The sequence below is a fragment of the Leopardus geoffroyi genome, chromosome X (assembly GCF_018350155.1).
Source record: "Leopardus geoffroyi isolate Oge1 chromosome X, O.geoffroyi_Oge1_pat1.0, whole genome shotgun sequence".
Classification (NCBI taxonomy): domain Eukaryota; kingdom Metazoa; phylum Chordata; class Mammalia; order Carnivora; family Felidae; genus Leopardus; species Leopardus geoffroyi.
Window position 1 is genome coordinate 98,139,203 of NC_059343.1, and position 22,226 is coordinate 98,161,428.

The 22,226-nt window shown below is 48.8% G+C and overlaps 1 protein-coding gene and 1 long non-coding RNA gene across 2 annotated transcripts in view; one reads left to right on the forward strand and one right to left on the reverse strand.

Moving 5' to 3' along the window:
• Nucleotides 1-692: 692 nt before the first annotated feature.
• Nucleotides 693-22,226, forward strand: part of IL13RA1 (interleukin 13 receptor subunit alpha 1) — a 59,356-nt gene continuing 37,822 nt past the window's right edge. The window contains exons 1-4 of the mRNA XM_045470978.1: nt 693-951; nt 8,305-8,444; nt 14,664-14,802; nt 16,999-17,119. Coding sequence (XP_045326934.1) covers nt 873-951; nt 8,305-8,444; nt 14,664-14,802; nt 16,999-17,119 — 479 coding nt within the window. The 5' untranslated portion in view covers nt 693-872. The remainder of the gene's footprint in view (nt 952-8,304; nt 8,445-14,663; nt 14,803-16,998; nt 17,120-22,226) is intronic.
• On the reverse strand, nt 19,664-20,878 carry LOC123594236. Its single transcript, XR_006710716.1, has 2 exons — nt 20,324-20,878; nt 19,664-20,224 (listed from the first exon to the last, which is right to left on the reverse strand). It is a non-coding gene; the product is annotated as an uncharacterized LOC123594236 (long non-coding RNA).

Genomic DNA, 22,226 nt, shown 5'->3' on the forward strand with positions numbered 1-22,226 from the left:
TTCCCATTTTCCTCCATCCCCAGCCTCATTGACCTTCATAGTCACCCACTTTCTGTATTCAGTGTGTGTCCTTTGGCCTAAACCGGTAAAAAAGAATTATGTAGAAAGTTGCATGTGCGCTTTTAAAATGCAAGAACTGTACATAGTATGGCACTGTCCTTCACATGAAAACTTTTGCTCTCCCCCAACCCCGACGCCACGTTATGTGTTACCAGCTTCCCAATACACCTTTCGGCCTATTCACCAAGCACGCCCCTGCGAAGTCCCCGCTGTGCACTTGGAGCCCAGTCCACCGTGGGAGGTGGGGTTGGGATTACTAAGCCTGGAGTCAGAGTTTAGGAAACTAGGGCTCAGAGGCCGACGATTGGCAGCCGCGCCTCCCGACTCCCGGGCCGAAGCTGCTTCCCGTAGGTGGCCCTCGTCCCGGCCCCGCCACGACCCAGGCCCCGCAGGTCCGCACGGAGCGGCGACGCCGGCCGGGGCTGCCTCCCGCGCGCGGAGGGGGGAGGGCGGGACCGGCGGGCGCCCGGGCCGGGCCGCGACGCGGTCGAGGAAGTTCAGCGCGGCCCGAGCCGAGCCGGGGCTCCGGGGGGGGAAGGAGGGGGGACGCGGGGCGGCGGCGGGGCCAGGTGCGGCGCGAGGCGCGAGGCGCGGGAGGCGCGGGAGGCGCGGGGGCCCCGGCGCCCCGCCCCCTCCGCCCGCGCCCGCGGCTCGCGGCTCGGGTTACCTGCGGCGGGTGGGCGGGGCGGCCTTTCCGGTCTGCGCCGGCCCCCAGCCTCCAGGGCGGCGGAGCCGGGAAGTGGGAGAGGGAGCGAAGGAGGCGGAGACTGCCCGAGCCCGCAGCCCGGCCGGGCTCCGAGGAGAGGGGCTGCATGGAGCGGCCGGCGCGGCTCTGCGGGCTGTGGGCGCTGCTGCTCTGCGCCGGCGGCGGCGGGGTCGCCGCGCCCACCGGTGAGTGCGGCCGCGGGCCCGGGGCGGCGGCCGAGGGGGCGGCTGGGGTCGCGGCGGACAGGGGTCGAGGGCTGCGGCGAGGGAAGGCGCCGGGGGGTGGTGGGGGGGCGGTCCTCACGACGCCCGGCGACCGCAGCCTCCGGCGCCCGGTTTGAGGTTGGGGACCCGGGAGCGACGGGGCGTTCCCGGGTCGCAGGCGGTGGCGGTGGCGGCGGCGGGGCAGGACGACGACTCGCCGCCTTACTTCCCTCGCGCCGTCGGGAAGAGCCCGGCGCCCGGGCGCCGGACGGAAACATGCCCGCGGCGTCGGAGGGCGGCGGGTCAGGACCCGCGAGGTCGTCCGGGAGGGGATGAGGGGCCAGGAAGCCGCGCGGACGGCGGCCGAGGCCGGGGCGAGCCGGGGTCGCGCCGGGGCTCCTTGTGAGTGAAGCGGTGGGAGTTGAAGGGAACTCCTGGAGACCCCGGTCCTCGTAGAAAAAAGACGCGAGGGCCCCCGCCTCCTCCGGCGTTCAAGAAATCCGTTGGGAAACCGGGAGCAGCATCCGGGTGGATGCCTTTTTGTTTTCTTTACTAACCTTTACGTTTGGAAACGATTGTCGGCTTACAGACGAGTTGCAGAGATACTACAGAGGGGTCGCACGTCGCCCTCACCCCGTGTGGCAACTTTTCGTTAATCGGCCCGGCGGAGTTACACTGTGAAAAGTTGGGGGCTGATGACTTTTTCACGGACAGCTCCTGGCTTGAGCGGCCTTCTGGGCGCGTTGGGTGACCACAGTAGCTCCACATCGGAGAGGTCTTATTACCATATTGACACAAACACCCACAATTTGCTGATTGCATTTCCATCAGTGTGTTGTGCTTTGACACCCAAGTTGAAACGTTGATTAGGAAATCTTGATGCCCCTTATTGATTCAGTCAACAAAACGTATGCACTCAGCTCCGTGCCAGGGTTCTCGGGGCTGCGGATGCAGCGGTGAGCGAAATAGACCGAGCCAGCCCCTGCCCTGTACAGCTTCTAGGCTCTTGGCAGAGTCAGAGAGGAGGGAAAAGTAACATATCAGGTGTGTGGGAAGGCGCTGAGTACAGTGAAGAAAAACGAAGCGGAGAAGGGGTTTGCCATTATAAACAGGGTGAAGTGGGAAGGCCTTACTTGAAAAGGTGGCATTTAAAGTGGAGGCCGGAGGCAGGTTGGAAGTTTTCGGTTAATAATTATTCAAGCGTCTGCCTTGTTTAGCACTGAGCCGAGCTCTGTAGGTTAGCGGACAACCGTGGAGTGTAGTTCAGTTGGGAACATCGGATTCCCATATCCTGTGGGGAAATGAAATCCAGAGAAGACAAGGGACTTATTTAGGGACACCTGTCTCCTTAGTCTCCTGATGTTCATGGTCCTGCTCCAACACCCTGCCTCCTGCGGCCTCCCACACGCACCTGAAACAACAGCTGGCCTTGTAGGCAATACCGGCAACCCCCAACTTAATCAGTTTTGTCTCAGCAGTTCTTTGGTAACTTTGGTTACTTAGAATACAGAAACTTTTTTCCCATTAGAAATATTGATAAAATTGCGGGGCCTCTGGCTGGGCTCCATCAGTGGAGCATGTGACTCTTGATCTCAGGGTTGTGAGTTCAAGCCCCATGCTGGGTATAGAGATGACTTAAAAAAAAAAAAAAAGAAATATTGATAAAATTTCAATGAGATACGGTGAAGAAAAAAAGAAGCAGGGGACTTGAGTTTTAGTGGTCTGACATCTCCCAGCTGTGGGACTCTGGGTTCATCATTTCCCTTTTCTTGTGTGGCAGTTTTCTCATCTGTAAGTTCTTTTTTTTTATTTAATTGTTTATTTATTTTGAGAGTGAGACAGAGAGTGCGGGGGAGGGGGGGGAGAGAGAGAGAGAGAGAGAGAGAGAGAGAGAAAGAGAAAGAAAGAGAATCCCAAGCAGGCTCCGTGCTGTTAACCCAGAGCTCGACACAGGGCTCAATCGCACGAACCATGAGATCGCAGCCTGGGCCAGTATCAAGAGTCAGACGCTCAGGGTGCCTGGGTGGCTCAGTCAGTTAAGCATCTGACTTCGGCTCAGGCCATGATCTCATGGTTCATAGGTTCGAGCCCCGCGTCGGGCTCTGTGCTGGCAGCTCAGAGCCTGGAGCCTGCATTGGATTCTGTGTCTCCCTCTCTCTCTGTCCCACCCCTGCTCACACTCTGTCTCTGTCTCTCTCAAGAATAAATAAACATTAAAAAAAATTTTTTTTAAAAGAGTTGGACGCTCAACCAACTGAGCCACCCAGGTGCCTCGCCTGTAAGTTCTAAGGGCTCTTCCAGCTCTAATCTTCTGTGTTCATAAAATGATTAGGTTACAAGCTTAATTTAGTCTGCTTAGTCTGATAGTCCACATGGTGGCATGTCTTAATAACAACAACTAGCATTTATATAGTGTTTAATATTCTTTATGCCAGGCAGCGTTCTGAGTCTTCCATTTGTGTTGTTTCATTTAATCTTTACACAAAACCTATTCTATAGGTGCTGCCGTTAGTCCCATTTTGGATATAAGGTAGCTGGGCACAGTGAGGCTGAGAGTCTTGCTCCAAGCCTTGTGGGTGGTAGAGTGGAGCTAGGCGTCCAATCAGGGCAGCCTGACTCCAGAGGTCATGCCCTGACCCCTGTTGTCAGTGCCTCCCTCTGTAGAAGGGAGGGGGAGTCCTTGGCTGGGAGAGGAGCTGGCCACCTCCCAGAGTAGCAGGTAGGATTGGTTGGGACCCATGAACAGATGGACAGGTCATTTGTTTTGAAGTGATTGGTCGTATATTGGAGACTCGCTTTCTAATTGCCAGACCGTGTGGTCCAAATAATAAGCACTGTAGGCGTTCAGAAGAGGGGAAGCTGTGAGGACTGGTAGTTGTGGGGAAGAGGTAAAACTTGAGCTAGACCTTCAGGATGGGTGGAATTTGAGTAGGTAGAGAAGTTCTTCCCAGTCAGGGCAGAATAGCCAGAGTAGAGACCCAGAAATGAGGGTGAGACGGTGCTCCCTTGTGGGCAGCAAGCAGCCCGGCTTGGCAGGAGGGTGTGTTGGCAAAGTCAGTCCAGGCAGAAGAGTTTCATTTGCCCATGAAGGCCTGGAGTGGGGCACAGCGTGAGGGAAATGACACCAGAGGAGAAGCAAGCAGGGAGACTTGACCGGGTGACAGGACTCACTGGAGCGTAAAGCTGTGCAGAACTCTAGGGTTGAAGTTGTCCACTAGAAAGATGTGTTGTGGGGGCGCCCGTGTGGTTCAGTCGGTGAAGCGTCTGACTCTTGATTTCGGCTCAGGTCATGATCTCACGGTTTCCCAGTTCGAGCCCCGTGTCAGGCTCTGTGCTGACAGCACGAAGCCTGCTCGGGATTTGCTCTCTCCTTCTCTCTGCTCCTCCCCTGCTCATGCGCTCTCTGTCTCTGTCTCTCTCTCTCAAAATAAAGAAATAAGATTTAAACAAAAAGAAAGAAAGAAAGATGCGTGGTGAATGCCTCCTGTCCAGGGCCATGACTTACTGGTGTCAGCCTGTCTCGCAGGCCCAGAAGAGCACGTTGGTATGATTGGGATGATTAAAAGAGATGTTGCAAGAGAAAATGGACAGACGTTGATGACTGAGTAGATGTAAGGGAAGGAGGCGGTGACTCATATATGACTGTTGTGATTTCCTTAACTTTTCCCGAAATATGCAGGCCTCTGCCATCTCCTGTGATTGAATAGGAGAGAGCAAAAACTATTATCTAAGCAACATGCCCTATTAGAGCATTGACCGTCTCAGTTTCTAAGTAGAATGGAATCTTGTGCGAGGTGACCGTACAGACTCTCTTGAGGGTTGAAGTTTAGTTGGGGGTAGCTACTTGAGTCCCACCTTCCCATTCCCCTTTCTGAAGCCAGTGATCAACCTCTGAGGAACGGTTGGAATTAAATGCCCATTCTGTCTTACAGGCGGTGGGCACGTATCCCTTTCACAGACAGCCAAAGCAACTATTTTTTTTTTTAAGTTTAATCATTTTTGAAAGAGAGAGACAGAGTGTGAGCAGGGGAGGGGCAGAGAGAGAGAGAGGGAGACACGGCATCTGAAGCAGGCTCCAGGCTCTGAGCTGTCAGCACAGAGCCTGACGCGGGGCTCCAACTCATGAACCACGAGATCGTGACCTGAGCTGAAGTGAGATGCTTAACCGAGTGAGCCATCCAGGCGCCCCCCACAGCAGCTATTTTATTTTATTTATTTTAGAGAGAGAGAGAGAGAGCATGAGTGGGGGGGAGAGGGCCACAGGAAAGGAGAATGAATCTTAAGCAGGCTCCACGCTCATTGCGGAGCCCACGAGGCTCGATCCCACGACCCCGGGATCATGACCTGAGCTGAAATCAAGAGTCGGACACTTAACCAACTGAGCCACCCAGGCGCCCCCCCAAAGCACCTGTTTAGAACTGTTTTGTTTCTTCAAAAAGAGAGCAAGTAGATTGCTAACGTTTATATAGCACTTGCCCTGTGCCAGGCTCCGTTCTGAGCATTTTATCTGTATTAACTCATTTCATCCTCAAAATCGCCCTTTTGTGATAGGTCATTCTTGATCATCCTCATGCTATAGGTAAGAAACCTGGAGCACAGAGAGGTTAAGGAACTTGCCAGCCAGTCTGTAACAGAGCTGGGATGGGAACTCAGGCAGTCTGGCTCCAGAGTCCATGCTCATAATCCTACGCTGTACTGAAATTATATCATGTCTTACATATGAGGAGCTATTAGAGATCTGTACGAGAAGCACAGTCACCAGTTATTTATGTACATATCTCCGTGTGTTATACCTACATACACATGTATCCATATATATTTAAATGTTTGGAGATTGTATTTTAAGTTTCAGGATGACTGTGTGTGTGTGTGTGTGTGTGTGTGTGTGTGTATTTTTAAAGTATAGGAAGTGGAAAAACCTCAAGAGAAATGGAAGGACCCATTAGGGAGAAAAAAAAAGGGATGGCAGATAGCCACAAGTAGCCTAAAATGCAAACCAATTAGAAGATTTGACTAAAGGACACTTAACAGATGGGGGGAAAAATAAACCCATCTGAGAGATTGGAAATAGTGCAAGCTATTGTTCTATTAAAATACTGAGGTTAAAAAACAGATTTTTTAAAAAAGTTTATTGATTTATTTCGAGAGAGACAGCACGAGTGGGGTAGAGGCAGAGAGAGAGAGAGAGACAGAGAATCCCCAGCAGGGTCCGTGCTGCCAGTGCAGAGCCTGATGCGGGGCTCGAACCCACGAAACCACAAGATCATGACCTGAGCCAAAACCTAGAGTCGGGCGCTTAACCAACTGAGCCACCCAGGCACCCCCAAAAATAGATTCTAAAAGGTCTTAAATTGCCTTGAAAATTGAGGTGTGATTTATTACATTACCATAAATAGGTAATATTTTTTATTATCGGGGCTTTAATGTTTGCGTGGGAGTAGGAAGGTAGAGCGTCAGGAAGTTTGCTGCCGGGTGTTTCTGGAAAGTGCGGAATATGGCAGATAAGCCTAGAGTAGATCGTAGTCTTCGGGAGGAACGAAGTTCTTATTAGAGGCTCTAGAGCTGACAAATGATTTGTCTTCACGGGTGCTGATGTGGCGTTAGAAAGGCCAAAATGAAGCCGCTGTACACGCCGGTAGTTGCCTAGAATCCTGACGCCAGCACTGTTGCCTGAGCCGTCGATGCTTCCGGACGCTAGCTGGGTTTTAACTCAGTGCAGTGGGAATTTTCTGCCTCCGCTGGTCCTGCCGCGGGCTGCGCGTCCCCACACTTGGGCCTTTTGGTCACCCTTGCGGGGAACACTGATGGTAGAAGAGTCGGGAAAGGGAATGAATATCCAGAGTCCAGAGCCTTTGGGGAAATGCCAGCTACGTAGTGCCTGTGGGGCTGATGTTTGGGGACCAAAGGAATCTTTTGTTCAGTTGAAGAGGAAGGTAACGGCATGAAGTATTTACGGATTATGTAAGAGGCCCAGCACACTCCAGTGTGTTGGCATAGAGTATAAAATAGAGCTCTGTGGATTGGTAAATTAAAGACAACGGTATCCTGTAAGCAATCAATAAGGACTGAGTTTGCAACTTGGGGCAATTTGGGAGGATTTATTTATTTATTTGTTTTATTATTTTTTAAGGTTTATTTTACTTTGTGTGTGTGAGAGAGAGAATGCACGCGAGTGCAAGTGGGGAAGGGGCAGGGAGAGAGAGAGAGAAAGAGAGGGAGGGAGAGAGAGAATCCCACGCAGACTCTTCACCACCAGTGCAGAGCGGAGCCCGATGCGGGGCTCGAACCCACGAACCGGGAGATCATGACCTGAGCTGAAGCTAGACGCTTAACTGACTGAGCCATCCACACACCCCGGGATTGTTTTTTCTTTAATGAGTTTAATGAACTTTATTTTGGAATAATTTTCAATTTATAGAAAAGTGGCGAAGGTAGAAGAGAGGTTCTGTCATCCGGTTCCCGGGGGGTGATTTTGGTAGTCCTGGTCTCAGAAGCTCTCGGCAAAGTTTGAAATGGTGTTTCCTTTCCCCCACTCTATGTCTTTCCCTGTTTTTGGCAGAAGCTTTAAAACTCTTTTCCCTGGTGATAGAGCTGGGTCCAAAACGATAGAGTCACTAAGTATTTGGTGGAGGCAGTGGTGGGTTTTCTCCAAATGAAACACAATTTTAAGACACTGGTTCAGTTTCCCTCTCTTCTTCCCTCTTCAGATTAGTCAGAGCTACAGTCCCAGCTGTTTAGTGTCAGACCTCAGAGGAATGACAGGCACTGTTAAATCTTTCTCAGTACTTCTTTGGAAAAGTTATAAAAACAGTTCCCGGGTCACGTTAGCAAGCACGATTAAAGACACGCTGCTGAGACCCACCCGCGGAGCTGCCGAGATTGACGTGTCTGCACTGAGTGAGCTGTGGATCCCGAGCAGAGGGAGCCCCGAATTCCTGCGGGAGGAAAACAGAAATTTCAGGCTGCACTCTTCCCTGTGTCTACACTAAAGCAAGTAGTTAAGAACGTGGCCCCGGAGCCACACTTCCTGGGTTGTATCCCAGCTCTGCCATTGACGAGCTAGGGGACATGGGGCAAGTGACTCAGTGTCCTTGACCTCGGTCACTTCGTCTTCAAGATGAGGCTCCTCGTCCCTGTCTCGTAAGGTGGTCGTGAGGATTCGGTGCATTAGTATGTGGAGAGGACTTAGAACGGTGCCTGGCTCGATACCCGGGAGCTGTTGTTCTCTCAGTCATCCTATTCTTGGCCTCTAGGACTCGGAGGAATGGATCAAATGACCCACTAAAAACCCTGGCCAGTGCTGATAAATGTACTCCTTGTGCTTCATTTGAACAGAAACTCAGCCGCCTGTGACAAATTTGAGCGTTTCTGTTGAAAACCTCTGCACGGTCATCTGGACATGGGACCCTCCTGAGGGAGCCAGCCCGAATTGCACCTTACGGTATTTTAGTCATTTTGACAACAAACAGGATAAGGTAAGTTTTCTGGAAGGTATTGCATTGATGAGGCAAAGTGAACACTTTGAACCGGAGCCAAGAATAAACTGAATTCTAACCTCACTTCGAAGTGGGAATTTTGTCTTGGGTTGCGTCTAAATTTTCCCCGGGAAAATGACTGTTGAAAAAAATCGAGCGTTTGAACATTTGAAAATGTTGGCTCACTATTTGATAATGAAATGCAGTGAGATACTCTGTTAGGAAATACTAGGTATCTTTATCTACTGGGCTCTCAACAAATCGTGGCGTTAGCATTTCTTCCTGTGTTCCTGCCTGCATGTATATAACACTTCCAGTTTCTCAGGGAGTTTTCACATTTACCGTCTTGCTAATGACCTGCACGCAGGTATGTAAGAACTATGTGACACAAAAGTAATTGGCCATATGGAAAGTGAAAAACTAAGACATCAGTGGCAGATAGGGTTGGCTAGGTTTCCCGATGCCTGAGGAAAAATGAGGGGAACTTTCAGCCTTTCCAGTCAGATGTAGTCAACTGATATAAGTGAATTTTTGTTAACAAGATTGGATAATTTTCAGATTCTTTACAGTAGTCTTGTCCAGTGGAATTTTCTCTTGGGCCCTATCGTCTTGTAGCCCCTTCTAACTGACAGATTCTTCAAAGCATCAGATCAGCTGTTCAAAACTATTTTGTATCTTTATACCTTCTTTCAGTGAGGGGAGAGGTCAGGGGTGGTTGGGGTTGAATTTGTCAGGGACTATGAGAAGGCTGAATGGGAGAAGTTGTTACTAGTGACGGTGCTTTGGATCAGCGAACCGTGGAATCATCATGTTCATGCAGCCTGGCAGCAGGGGGAGTCAGGAGAACTAGGCTCTAGTTGGTGGCCACTCAGCGATCCCTGTGGCCTGGGGTAAGTTCTTGAACCTCTCTGAGCCTTAGTTTCCTGCTGTGTAAAGTGTGGCTCTCCTCTCTTCTCTGGCTTTCTGGGACATGGAAAATCATGTATGTGAAAGCTTAATAAAGCAAGGATGAAACAGGCTCTTCCTCTTGAGGGAAACTTACTAATCTGCCTTTCTTCCCCTTTTCTGCTGGGGTGTTAATTACGGGTTAGGTGTTCATTGATAGAGAATTGAGGCTACTCAGCGTATTTGCTTTTTTTTTTTTTTTTTTTTTTTTTTTTTAGAGAGAGAGAGAAAAGTCTTTAAGCAGGCTCCATGCCTAGTGTGGAGCCTGACGTGGGGCTCCACCTCAAGACCGTGAGATCGTGACCCTGAGATCATGACCGGAGCCGAAATCCAGAATCGGATGCTTAACCGACTGAGCCACCCAGGCACCCCAGAAATATTTGCATTTTAAGAGGTCCTCTGGGTGGCTCAGTCGGATGAACGTCCCACTCTTGATTTCAGCTCAGGTCATGTTCTCAGGGTCATGGGCTCGAGCCCCAGGACGGACTCCATGCTGAGCATGGAGCCTGACTAGGATTCTCTCCGTCTGTCCCTCTGTCCCTCTCCCCCACTTACACACACACTCTAACATTAAAAAAAAAAGAGGTCCTCTAGACCCGAATAGACATTTTTTCCAAAGAAGACATCCAGATGGCCAACAGACACATGAAAAGATGCTCAACATCACTCATCGTCAGGGAATGCAAATCAAAACCACAGTTAGATCTATTGCTTCATACTTGTCAGGATGGCTAGTATCAAAAGGACAAGAGATATCTGGGTGCCTGGCTGGCTCAGTCAGTAGAGCATGCGACTCTTGATCTCAGGGTTCTAAGTTTGAGCCCCACATTGGGTGTAGCGCTTACTTAAAGACAAAATCTTAAAAAAAAAAAAAAAAAAAAAAAAGGACCAGAAATATCAAGTGTTGGTGACGATGTGGAGAGAAGGGAACCCTCCTGCACTGTTGGTGGGACTGTAAATTCTGGAAAACAATATGGAGGTTCCTCAAGAAATTAAAAATAGAACTGCCCTATGGTCCAGCAGTTCCACTTCGGGGTATTCACCTGAAGAAAATGGAGACACTAATTCAAAAAGATACATGCACCCCTACGTTTATTGCAGCATTACTCACAATGGTCACGGTAGGGAAGATGAAGTGATGAAGAAGATGTGGTATATTTATACAGCATCATGTGACTCGGCCATAAAACAGAACGAAATGTTGCCGTCTGTGACAACGCCGACGGACCAAAGACAAATACCCTGTGATTTCACTCATGTGGACTCGAAAAAAAACAAACGAACACACAAAACAAGACAGAAACCGATTCACAGGCGCAGAGGACAAGCTGATGGTTGCAGGGGACAAATGGGCAAAGTAGGTGTAGGGGATTAAGCCGTACAAGCTTTCGGTTATAAAATAAATAAGCCATGACGGCAAAGACCACGGCGTAGGGAAGACAGCCAACAATATTCTAAGAAGTTTGTGCGGTGACAGATGGTGACCAGACCTACCGTCAGGGGGACCGCTGAGTAAGGGACATAAATGTCGCATCCCTGTTTTGCGCACCTGAAACTAGTATGTCAACTATACTTCAATGAAAAAAAAGAAAAAAGAAAAAAAAGCAAGCCGACAAAAAGGAGATGCCCTCAATGCAGAAGTTGAGCTCAGGAGTTGAGTTCCCCTTCCGCTCTTTCGGCTTCCTCTTGTTCCTAAGGAGGGGCCATCAGGCATTTGGATTCTCAGGGGCAACTCTCAGTACTTCAGGCCCTGCGAAATCACAGAAGAGACCTTATTTAAGGGCTTCGCCTAAGTATCGCGTTGAAACCGAGGGGAGGTCACCTTGTCTTCTAACAGGTCCACGTTCATTAGCCAGCCAAGCACACTCGAGGGTCGGTCGCGTAGACACGGTGGTACCGTAGCCTGGAAATGGGGCCGACTCCACAGGAGAGACACAGAAACTGAGACTTGAAAGCGACCGTAGGAGGCAGTGGAATCAGAGAGGATTGGGTTTGACGGTGTGTCTCTTCCCCTGTCAAGGCGTGTGACCCTGGGCAGGTCACTTAACCTCCCCGAGCCTTCATTTCCTTGTTTGTAAAATGCCGGGGTGGGACCCACCCGACGTCAGCGGCGCGTGCATTAGAGGAGAGGATGTTCGCAATGCACCTGGCCCCGAGCTCATGTTCCATAATCGTCCCTTTTTCTTCTTCTTTTTCTTGCTACGTCGAATCACATGAAATTGTTGCTTTTATAGGTCATATGGTTCAGCCTAACATCACCCTCCATTTTGCCCCTGGGGAGACCAGATGGAAACCATGAAAAGTGACCTCTGCCTGAGGCCTGCTCATTTATATTCCAGCCACCTGACCTCTGACCGTTGGTGCTGTCAGTGCCACAGTTGTGAGAAACACGGATTATCTCTTCTAATCAATGATGGGAGATATCCCATGTGACCTTTTGAAGTTTTTCAGTCCTGAGGCTGAGAACGAGTGGCAGGAGTGGTTTCCCTTTCCCCTTCTCATCCTTTGGACAAAGCATTAAGATCATCAGATTGTCTGGTATACGCTTTGAAGCAGATCGCAGTAGTGGCTTTAGGATAGTTTGTACATGTTAGGGGGGCTTGTGAGACCGTCTAGAGGTCTTACGTTGCTAAATGAGATAAACCCTTGAGGTCACTTTCAGTCTTCAGATTGGAGGGCCATGAACACAAGAGACAGGGATTCATATACGATTTTTGTTTTTTTAAATACAAGATTAGTTTTAAGTGGCTGCCCTCCACCATTGTTGTAGCAATATCTCCTAGTTTCCCAGTCTGGTGAGTCGAAGAAGGATCTGGCATCAGGTTTTGTTTTTGTTTTTTTGGCTGGTTGTTGTTAAAAGAACGCTGATTTATGTGCTTTGGCATCAGATTAGGTATCTTTCGTCACCAAGAGATAGGCAAGTCTCACTAGGTGAATAAATTAAAGAGCTGTTGTGCCATCCAGGCATCCAGAGAGGCAAAAGCCGAGGCCGACGCGCTTTTCCTACTGAGAAAGGAATCTGGAATTGGGAAAGGTGTGATCCGGCCAAATGAACGTTGGTCCTGAGGGGGAGGGATCATTTCAGGACTCTGGCCTTGGATTTTGATAAATTTTCAAAGGAGCCCAGATTCCCTGAGGGGTGGAGCCTCGTGTCATACAGCAGCTACCCGTGGAATGAGTCACTGCAGCCAGCCGAAAGTCACGTGGGAGCCATCGCACGTACCTCATCAAGATCTGCTGGAAGGGGTTTAGTTCCTTGTCTGATAAAGGTGTGCTGGACTTGGCGGTCGTTGACAGTTGGGGTTTCTACTTCTTTCGTGCCAATTGCATATTAACTTACCTTGAGCTACATGGGACTGGTGCTTGGTGAGACTGGGAGGTGGGTGACATTTGCATCCCGGGGCCTTCGCGCCTCCCTGCCCACAGTCCCGGGGCCGGTCTCCGCTTTCACGGGCTGAGAGCGCTCACCTCCTCGGCACACAGGCCACTCTCGAGGGCCGATTCCTTCCTTTGCCGTGAGAGCTCTCTCAGGGGAAAAAAAAAAAATTCCAGAAAGCTTTGTGCTGGCATAACTGGCGTGTTCCATCCCTGTAGGCAGCACCGCCATAGAAAGCCAAATGGTGAGTCGGTTTCTTGTGAAGGATCAGAAATGAGTTGTGAAAATGTATTTGGCTAAGAGCGGCTGGAGGTCCCACTGCAGAAAGGCAGAGCTTTGCCGGTGGCACAGAATTAGTGTCCGTGGAGCTAGATCCCCCCCAGAACCTTCTGCCGGCCAGAAGGTTGCTCACACACCTTTCTTTTTCTTTGTTTCCTCAGGGCTGACCAGGTAAGTCCCTTTTCAGAGTGCTGTTGTGCCTGGGCCTAAAGCTCTTCAGTCTCTGATGTGATGTTTTTCCTGTCTTTGCTGTGATTCATTAATTGTTGATGTACTAGCTCCCTCTCAGAGGGCACCCTTAATGTCTTGCTTTCGGGGGTATCTCACAGTTGTCCTTACACTCAGCTGGCAGCCGGCCTCTGAAATGGCAGAGCAGCTCTTTAGGATGGCAGACAGAGGCAGCCGTGACAAAGTTTTCACTTCAGGGCCGGCAGCACGTATATGAAAGGAAGTGCTATCTCCAACTTGAGTCAGAAACTATTGCAAAACAGGAAGCTCCTTGGAGCCCTGATTAAAAGCAGCTTCAGAATTATTCCAACTCTGTCAGTTTGGGAAATGTTAATTTCCTAAAGAGCCCTCTAATCTCCTCATTCTAAATCCTAACCACCAGATTTGTGATTCACATCTGTATGCTATCAGGAATGGTCATCTACTCTTCAGAATAAGGGTGTGGTTCTCTGAACAACCCTTGACATTTCTGTGCGTGTGTGAGGTAGTCACAATGGTCAGACATGGGGCACCGGGGTGGCTCAGTCGGTTAAACGTCCAACTTCGGCTCAGGTCATGATCTCGCGGTCTGTGGGTTCATGCTCCGTGTCTGGCTCTGTGCTGACCGCTCGGAGCCTGGAGCCTGTTTCGGATTCTGTGTCTCCCTCTCTCTCTGCCCCTCCCCCGCTCACGCTCTGTCTCTGTCTCTGCCTCTCTCTCAAAAATAAATAAGATTTTTAAAAAATGGCCAAACAGTGCAGGAAGATGTTTAATGAAAAGTCTCTCTGTGGTCCCCAGGCCCTCCTTTACTTCCTGCCCTCAGAAGTGACCAGGGTCACTGGATTCTTAAAGCAGTTTTTCACCTTGATCTTGATCATGATACTGCATCTGGTTAGGAATGGAATATTGATCATCTTATCGTGTTTCCTTTAAAGTTGCTTTTAGACAGTTGATGTGTTAGCATAGTAGGTTTATAGGTAAATGTCATAATGTTTGTACATTTAAAATGTAGGAAATTGTCTTTTATCTGTACTGGGGTTTCTCAGCCGTGGCACTGCTGAGATTTGGTGCGGGATAATTCTTTGTCGTAAGGGGAGGGAAGGCTGTCTTGTGCCTTGTACCATGTTGAGCAGCATCCTTGGCCGCTGCCTACTAGACGCCACTGGCAGCCCCCTCCTACGTTCCGGTGACCAAAAATATTCTTAGACTTTATCAAAAGTCCTCCGGGGGGGCGGGGGGGAGCGGGGCGGGGGAAGCAAAATCACCCCAGGTTGAGAGTCACTGTTTTATGCCATCTGATAACTTTCCATTTTTTTTTTTACACATTTGAACATGCCAGTGTTTTATTAGCTGAGTGTATTTCTGTGTATTTGCTACAGTAATAATGCCTTTTTAAAACTTCCTAACCTTAGAAAATTGCTCCTGAAACCCATCGTTCAAAAGAAGTGCCCCTGAACGAGAGGATTTGTCTGCAAGTGGGATCCCAGTGTAGCACCAATGAAAGTGACAATCCTAGCATTTTGGTGGAAAAATGCACCCCGCCCCCTGAAGGTAACAGCTGAAAGCACTGTTTGGTGGTATTTAGAGCATAAATCCAAATTATCCATATGCTCATGTTCGGTGTTCATTAATTCATTCAATTTTCAGATACTTGCTGAGTCTGATAAGCTCCAGGCATTGTACTAGGTGCTGACAACACAATGATAAATATGAGGATGTCCCTGCTTTCGAAGTGCTCACAACTTGAGTAAATGCCTAGTAGTTACATAGCACTTAATAATTTGGAATACGGGTATGTCTGGGTGGCTCAGTCAGTTGAGCGTCTGGCTTCGGCTCAGGCCACGATCTCATGGTTCGTGAGTTCGAGCCCTGCATTGGGCTCATTGCTGTCAGCGCAGAGCTCACTTTGGATCCTCTGTCCCCCTCTCTCTCTGCCCCTCCCACCCCTCTCAAAAATAAGTAATTTGGAATGTGATATGCACACATATACACCCTTCCCCTAAATTAAGCCTCATAAGCTTGTTGTGTTTTTTTTTTTTTAATTTTTTTTTTTGGTAGGGAGAGCGAGCCTGCAAGTAGGCGAGGAACAGAGGGAGAGGGAGAGAGAGAATCTTAAGCAGGTTTCATGCCCAGCGTGGAGACTGAAGCGGGGCTCAGTCTCACAACCGTGAGATCGTGACCTGGGCTGAAATTGAGTCAGATGCTTAACCGACTGCGTCACCCAGGAGCCCCAGCTTGTCTTGTGATGTGAGCAAGTTACCCGGACCCATTCCATGAGGAAGAGGGGAACTGAGTGAGTTGCCCTAGGTCTTTAGATTACAGGTCCAGTACCTTAAAAAAGCCAAAATACTGTCTTCCTGTTTAGAAAGATTAGCTTGATAAACGGGACATATTTGGGGAAAGGTGTTAGAAAAGGAAAAGGGGCCCGTGGGCCCTGCTCCAGTTCAAGACCAGCCCTGGGCACAGCTGTCACGTAGTCAGGTCGGTCATTGGCCCCCAGTTCCCTTCCCACCCATCACCCAGATTCTTCTGGCTCTTGGCTCGCATGGAGGGAGGGGTGTATACTGATTAAGAGCAGGGCTGCCAGAGAGCAGATGTCCAAGCTGAAGTCTCAGCTCTGCCAACCAGTAGCCGTGTGACCTTCGGCAGGTCACTTAGCCCCTCCCGCCTTCACTTTCCTCATCTGTAAAATGGGGATGATGACAGTACTTCCTGCCAGGACCGTTGAAAGGGTGATGTAAGTCACTCGAGGTGAGGTAGTTAGAATAGGGCCTGGCAAGAGCAAATCCTGTGTACGTACTATCTATTAATGTCATGTTGCCCCTTGTTTGGAAGGTTCCCTCTCCCACCACCAGACCTTAGCGCTATGTGGCCTGGTCTCCAGACCATCCTCTCTGCCTGCCTTGCACCGATCAAAAGTATATGAAGTCGTCTTTGTAAAAGGATAAAATTCAGTACTGCCATGAGACTGGGAACATGGTTTAAAACAACTTAGCTCCCCTTTTCTCATTTCTTTGGGAGTTTAAGGAATAATCTGAAAAAGCCTACGTCGTATTGTGCCAGTAAAACAGTTGATGACGGCTCAGTCCAGTACCCCTTCAAGAATCCTGAGGGATAGCAAGTTTGCATTTTAAGCAGAGGCATTTAACTTGGTGACATGATGCCCTAACTCCAAAGGCTTTATAAAGGTCGAGATTTCAGATGATAAAGACGATAGGGCTCGTAAAGTCATAATCCACAGCAAACAACTACCAAGAGTGATGTTATGCTTAACTTTTCCCCGAGTTGCTTCAGGAGGAATGCTTGTTTAGTCTTTAAAACAAGATGTGTTAGTAGGGGTCAAAAGACAGGAAGGTGAATGGTGACTCAGTAGACTTGTTTTCTTGAAAGACAGGTAGGTATATATGGGTCGTTTGTATTTTCACTTTCATTTAGGAATTCCGTACTCACTTCCTACGATTGAAATACTATTTGACCTTTAGACTCTCTCTCCAGTTAGGGCTACAAAGTTAGGGTCCCACAGGGATGGTAAAGCTATTTCCTCGGTATCTGGAGGTGAGAGAGAGAGTTTTGAGCGAGTCAGATGTAGGTTTTCTCCATCCTGGGTGCCTTGTGGGTAAAATGGCATGAGAGATTAGGGATTGGCTTTCTGGGAAGACACTCTCACCATCCCCCATGCCCCAGAGGGATTGGCAGGTTTGCCTGGCAGGGAAAGAAGGAGCCTAAACCCTTGGCTGGATATTGCAGGTGATCCTGAGTCTGCTGTGACTGAGCTCCAATGCGTTTGGCACAACCTGAGCTACATGAAGTGTACTTGGCTCCCTGGAAGGAACACAAGTCCCGACACCAACTATACTCTCTACTACTGGTGAGTGTGTGCAGGAGACTTGCGGGGGAGGAATGGATTGCTTTTGTTTGGAGAGCACTGGGCTCTAACCTAATTAAAAACCAAAACTGAGGGGCGCCTGGGTGGCTCAGTCGGTTGAGCGTCCAACTCTTGATCTCGGCCCACATCACGATCTCACGGTTCGTGAGTTCGAGCCCCACGTCGGGCTCTGTGCTGACAACACACAGTCTGCTTGGGATTCTCTCTCTCTCTCTCTCTCTCTCTCTGTATCCGTCTCTCTCTCTCTGCATCCCTCTCTTGCCCCTCCCCCATTTGTACTCTGTCTCTCCCAAAATAAATAAACATTAAAACAAACAAAAAACCAAAACTGAAAAAGAACAAGCTGTTTTTTTGGCTTTATTTATCATTGTTTTTAATTGAGGTATAATTAACATACAATGTTCTATTAGCTTCAGGTGTACAACACAGTGATTCAACAATCACATCTTCTTTTTAAAAAAATTTTTTTTTAATGTTTATTTATTTTTGAGATAGAGAGAGACAGAGCATGAACGGGGGAGGGGCAGAGAGAGAGGGAGACACAGAATCCGAAGCAGGCTCCAGGTTCTGAGCTGTCAGCACAGAGCCCGACGCGGGGCTCGAACTCGCGGACCGTGAGATCACGACCTGAGCCGAAGTCGGACGCTTAACCGACTGAGCCACCCAGGCGCCCCAACAATCACATCTTCTTTATTGCTATTCTTTTCACAAACCCAAGGGGAGGCAGTATGCTTCAGTAGAAAATGCATCTGCTTTTGGTGTCTACTTTCTAAAAATATCTTTAAAAATTGTAGATCCCTAGGATGTTGCAAAAAAATGCACAGGGAGATCCCAGTGTACCGTTTATCTGTCTGTAACCAGAATGCAATATCAAAACCAGAAAGTTGCTGTGGGTACAATCCACCCACCTAATTCAAATTTCACCTGTGTCACATGCAACAGTGTGTGTGTGTGTGTGTGTGTGTGTGTGTGTGTAGTCCTATGCAATTTTATCACATGTGTAAATATAGAATAGTTCCATAACCACAAGGATCCCCTGAGTTGCCATTTTATAGCCATACCCTACTCCTTTCTGCACCCCCTCACCCTGCATTACTTTCCCCCAAGTCTCTGACCTCTGGCAGCTACTAATCTGTTCTCTATCTCTATAATTTTGTCATTTCAAGAATGTTACTGGAATAGAGGCGCCTGGGTGGCTCAGTTGGTTGGACGTCCAACTCTTGGTTTTGGCTCAGCTCACGATCTCACGGTTTGTGAGACTGAGCTCCACGTCGGGCTCTGCGCTGAAAGCATGGAGTCTGCTTGAGATTCTCCTTCCCTCTCTCTCTCTCTGCCCCTCCCCCGCTCATTCTTTCTCTCTCAAAATAAATAAATAAACATTAAAAAAAGAGAATGTTACTGGAATAGACTCTTAGAGCATATGACTGTTTGAGGGTGACTTTTTTTTTAAACTCTGCATAATACCCTTGAGGTCCCTCCAAATTGTTTTGTGTATCAATAGTTCATTTTTTTTTAACTTTCATGGTATGGAGGTACCAGTTTGTTTAAACATTTATTCCTTGAACATTTATTCCTTGATATCTCCATCGTTTCTAATTTTTTGCAATTATGAATAAAACTGCTATAAATTCTCATGCTCAGGTTTTTATGTGAACACAACTTTTTGTATCTCTGGAGTAAATGCCCAAGAGTGCAATTGCTGGGTCATATGGTAATTACATATTTGGTGTTATAAAAAACTGCCAAACTATTTTCTAGAGTGGCTGTACCAGTTTACATTCCTACCAGCAATGTGTGAATGATGGGTGTCTACCTTTCAAAAGGAAAATGCTATCATGCCCAGGGATAAAAAATAGGTTGGCTCAACACCTGAAACTATTGTAACATTGTATGTCAAGTATACGTTGATAAAAAAAAATTAAGGAAGCAATAAGAAAACTATTTTTGTTTGTTTTTGTCTTTAAAATTTTTTTTAACATTTATTTATTTTTGAGACAGAGAGAGACCGAACATGAATGGGGGAGGGTCAGAGAGAGGGAGATACAGAATCCGAAGCAGGCTCCAGGCCCTGAGCTGTCAGCACAGAACCCGACGGGGGGCTCGAACTCACGGACCACGAGACCATGACCTGCGCCGAAGTCGGACGCCCAACCGACTGAGCCACCCAGGCGCCCCTGTTGTTGTCTTTAGAGAGAGGGTGTGAGTGGTGGGGGAGAGGGGCAGAGAACAAAAGGGAGAATCTTAAGCAGGCTCCACACTCGGCGTGGAGCCAGACCCAGGCCTGATCCCACGGCCAGGAGCGGAAATCAAGAGTCGGACGCTCAACTGACTGAACCACCCCGGTGCCCGGAAAACAGCTATAAAAAAAAAAGTAGGTTAGCTCCCCACAAAATAACTTCTATCTGAAGTTTGTGAGCACATCTGCAAAATTTGTTAAATTTCTAAATTCAACTTTAAGCATTTCCTTTCCTTTAGAGCCTAGAATTGTTAGCAACAGAACAAGGCAGAAAGGACCAGGTTAAACAGTTCAGTCCAATAAAACTTTATTTGGCACACGTTGTGGCTACAGCACTGAATAGGCAGCGGAGATAAGAAACGTGGCTCTTTGCTCGTGAAGTTTGAGATGTGGAGGGGGAGACATCACCCGGCGCAGTTACGTGTATAAAAATACGTGTATGATGAAGGCTAGCGGAGGCACAAACTCATTTTAGAAGCTAGTGTGGACCTTGGGGTGGCAGCGGGGCAAGGCTGGGGGGGCTTTGTGAAGGGGGTGGACTGCACAGATGGTGGGGGGCTCTCCGGGGCCGGGTTCTGGGGAGGAGTGTTCAGGAAGGGGTGTGTTTAGTCACTGTGATACCAGGCTACGGACGCCGGAGATCTTGCATTGGCTGTGTGCTCTCCACATGGCTCTGTCCCCCTTTCGGTCCTTCATTCAGACTGCTTCTGACACAATGGGGTGCGGAGGGCCGTGTCCGGGACTTCTGAAACTATAGCATAAACACGGGGCTGGCTGCTGGAATGTCCATTTGGCCCGATGACTTGATGAGAAGTATTTTTGGTATCTCCGGGCACTCTGTGTCTCGTGGACTAGAATGCAGAAAATCACAGGACTGTTTGGCCAGGACCTTCCAGGGAGGCCCCGGGGATTTGCATTCACCTCCCCCCTCCCCACCCCCATCGGCTCACAGGGCACTCCTGACAGCGTTGAGAAGCACTGCATGTGAGGCCAGGTGGCACTGACACGGTGTGGTTCAGTCTTGAGGGTGTCTTTCTTTCCTCCGAGATCAACAGTTCTCGTGTGAGGCATTGTAGTTTTGCTTGCCCACTTGTGGCACTCGTTTCTGCTTTCATCAAAGCCCGGCAGCGGCGGCCCGGTGGCTTTGCCATAAGGCCCACACTCCTCAGCACTACGGACAAAGCCCTTTCTGACCGCGCTCCTTCCGCCTGTCTGGCCTCAGCCTCCTCTCCCCTGCACACCTCCAGCCTCTTGCATCCTGCCTGCCGGCCTGGGCCAAGCTCCTTTCGGTTCCTCAAACAGACCCTTCAGACACTCCAGCACAACAGGGGAAGCACCCTGCATCCCCTCCCAGCCCAGCCCTTGTCCTTTCCCCTCTGCTTTGCCCTAATCTCAGCTCACACACCGCTTCCTTCACAGAAAGCCTCCCTTGGCCTCCGAAGTCTAGATACGTGCCGGGTCGTCATGTCCCACGGTACCTTGCATTTTCCTGCGACATAGAACTCAGCACAATGTGTTGTCACTTCCTGTTTACTTATCTCCCTTGAGAGCGGCTGTGTCTTGTTACCCTCAGTGGCTGACACACGGAAGGTGCTCCAGAAATAAGTTTTAAATGCGTGGTACCATCCAAGGAAGCTTAGAGAACATTTGGGATTGGCAGGAGGACTTAGGACGGGTAAGCAACTCCAGGAGCATTTTAGTTCAGGAGTTAAAAGAGACAAGCATTGAGTAGATCGGACTCCCCAAAGAATTGCTAGTGAAGGGGTCAGAGAACTAAGCCTGTGGGGCACCTGGGTGGCTCAGTCGGTTAAGCATCCAACTCTTGATCTCAACTTCAGGTCTTGATCTCAGGGTTGTGAATTTAAGCCCTGCATTAGGCTCCATGTATGGGAGAAAGAAAAAAGAAAAGAAAAGAAAAGAAAAAGAAAGAGAGAGAGAGAGAAAGAAAGGAAGGAAAGAAAGAAAAGGAAAGAAAGAAAGGAAAGAAGGAAGGAAAGAAAGGAAAGAAAGAAGGAAGGAAAGAAAGAAAGGAAAGAAAGAAAAGGAAGGAAAGAAAGGAAAGGAAGGAAAGAAAGAAAGAAAGAAAGAAAGAAAGAAAGAAAGAAAGAGGAAAGAAAAGAAAGAAAAGAAAAGAAAGAAAGATTGCCTCTGACAATGTTGCAGTGCAATCTGGGGAGAGCTGTTACTACAGTCTTAGAAGTTGGTAGCATCCTTGTGTTTCTTATGCTGTTAACTCCTTGCTTTCCCAGGAGTTGTTATGGGAAAAATCACAGGGAAAACCTCAAAAAAGTCTGTGTCTATAGAAGGTTCAGAGGAAGGAAGGAAAAGTCTTAAAGCTGTATCTCATTCCATGGCCGACTGTGCAGGAAAGTAACTGGGATATAGGAGTCAACGTGTACTAGAGGTTAATGGAGGCTGCATCCTAGGGGTTCTTTTTTTTTTTTTTAAGGTTTTTTTTTTTTTTTAAGTTTATTTATTTATTTTGAGAGAGAGCAGTGGAGGGGCAGAAAGAGAGAGAGAGAGAGGAATCCCAAGTGGGCTCCTCGCTGCCAGTGCAGAGCCTGACCTAGGGCTCGAACTCATGAAACTGAGATCGTGACCTCAGCCGAAAGGAAGAGTCCGACGCTTAACCGACTGAGCCACCCAGGCGCCCCTGTCCTGGGAGTTCCTGTGAGAGGAAGAGCGGGAAGTGCCTTGAGGCATGCACTGGCACAAAACAAGTCGTCTTGCAGACTGCAAAACCAGCACCCCCTCTGGGTGAATAAATTACAAAAAATCGGACCCACCAATTTTGAAAAAGCATTCTTCTTCCTCTGGGTTGAAGCGTTTCCCTTCCTCTGGGCCGATGCAGCA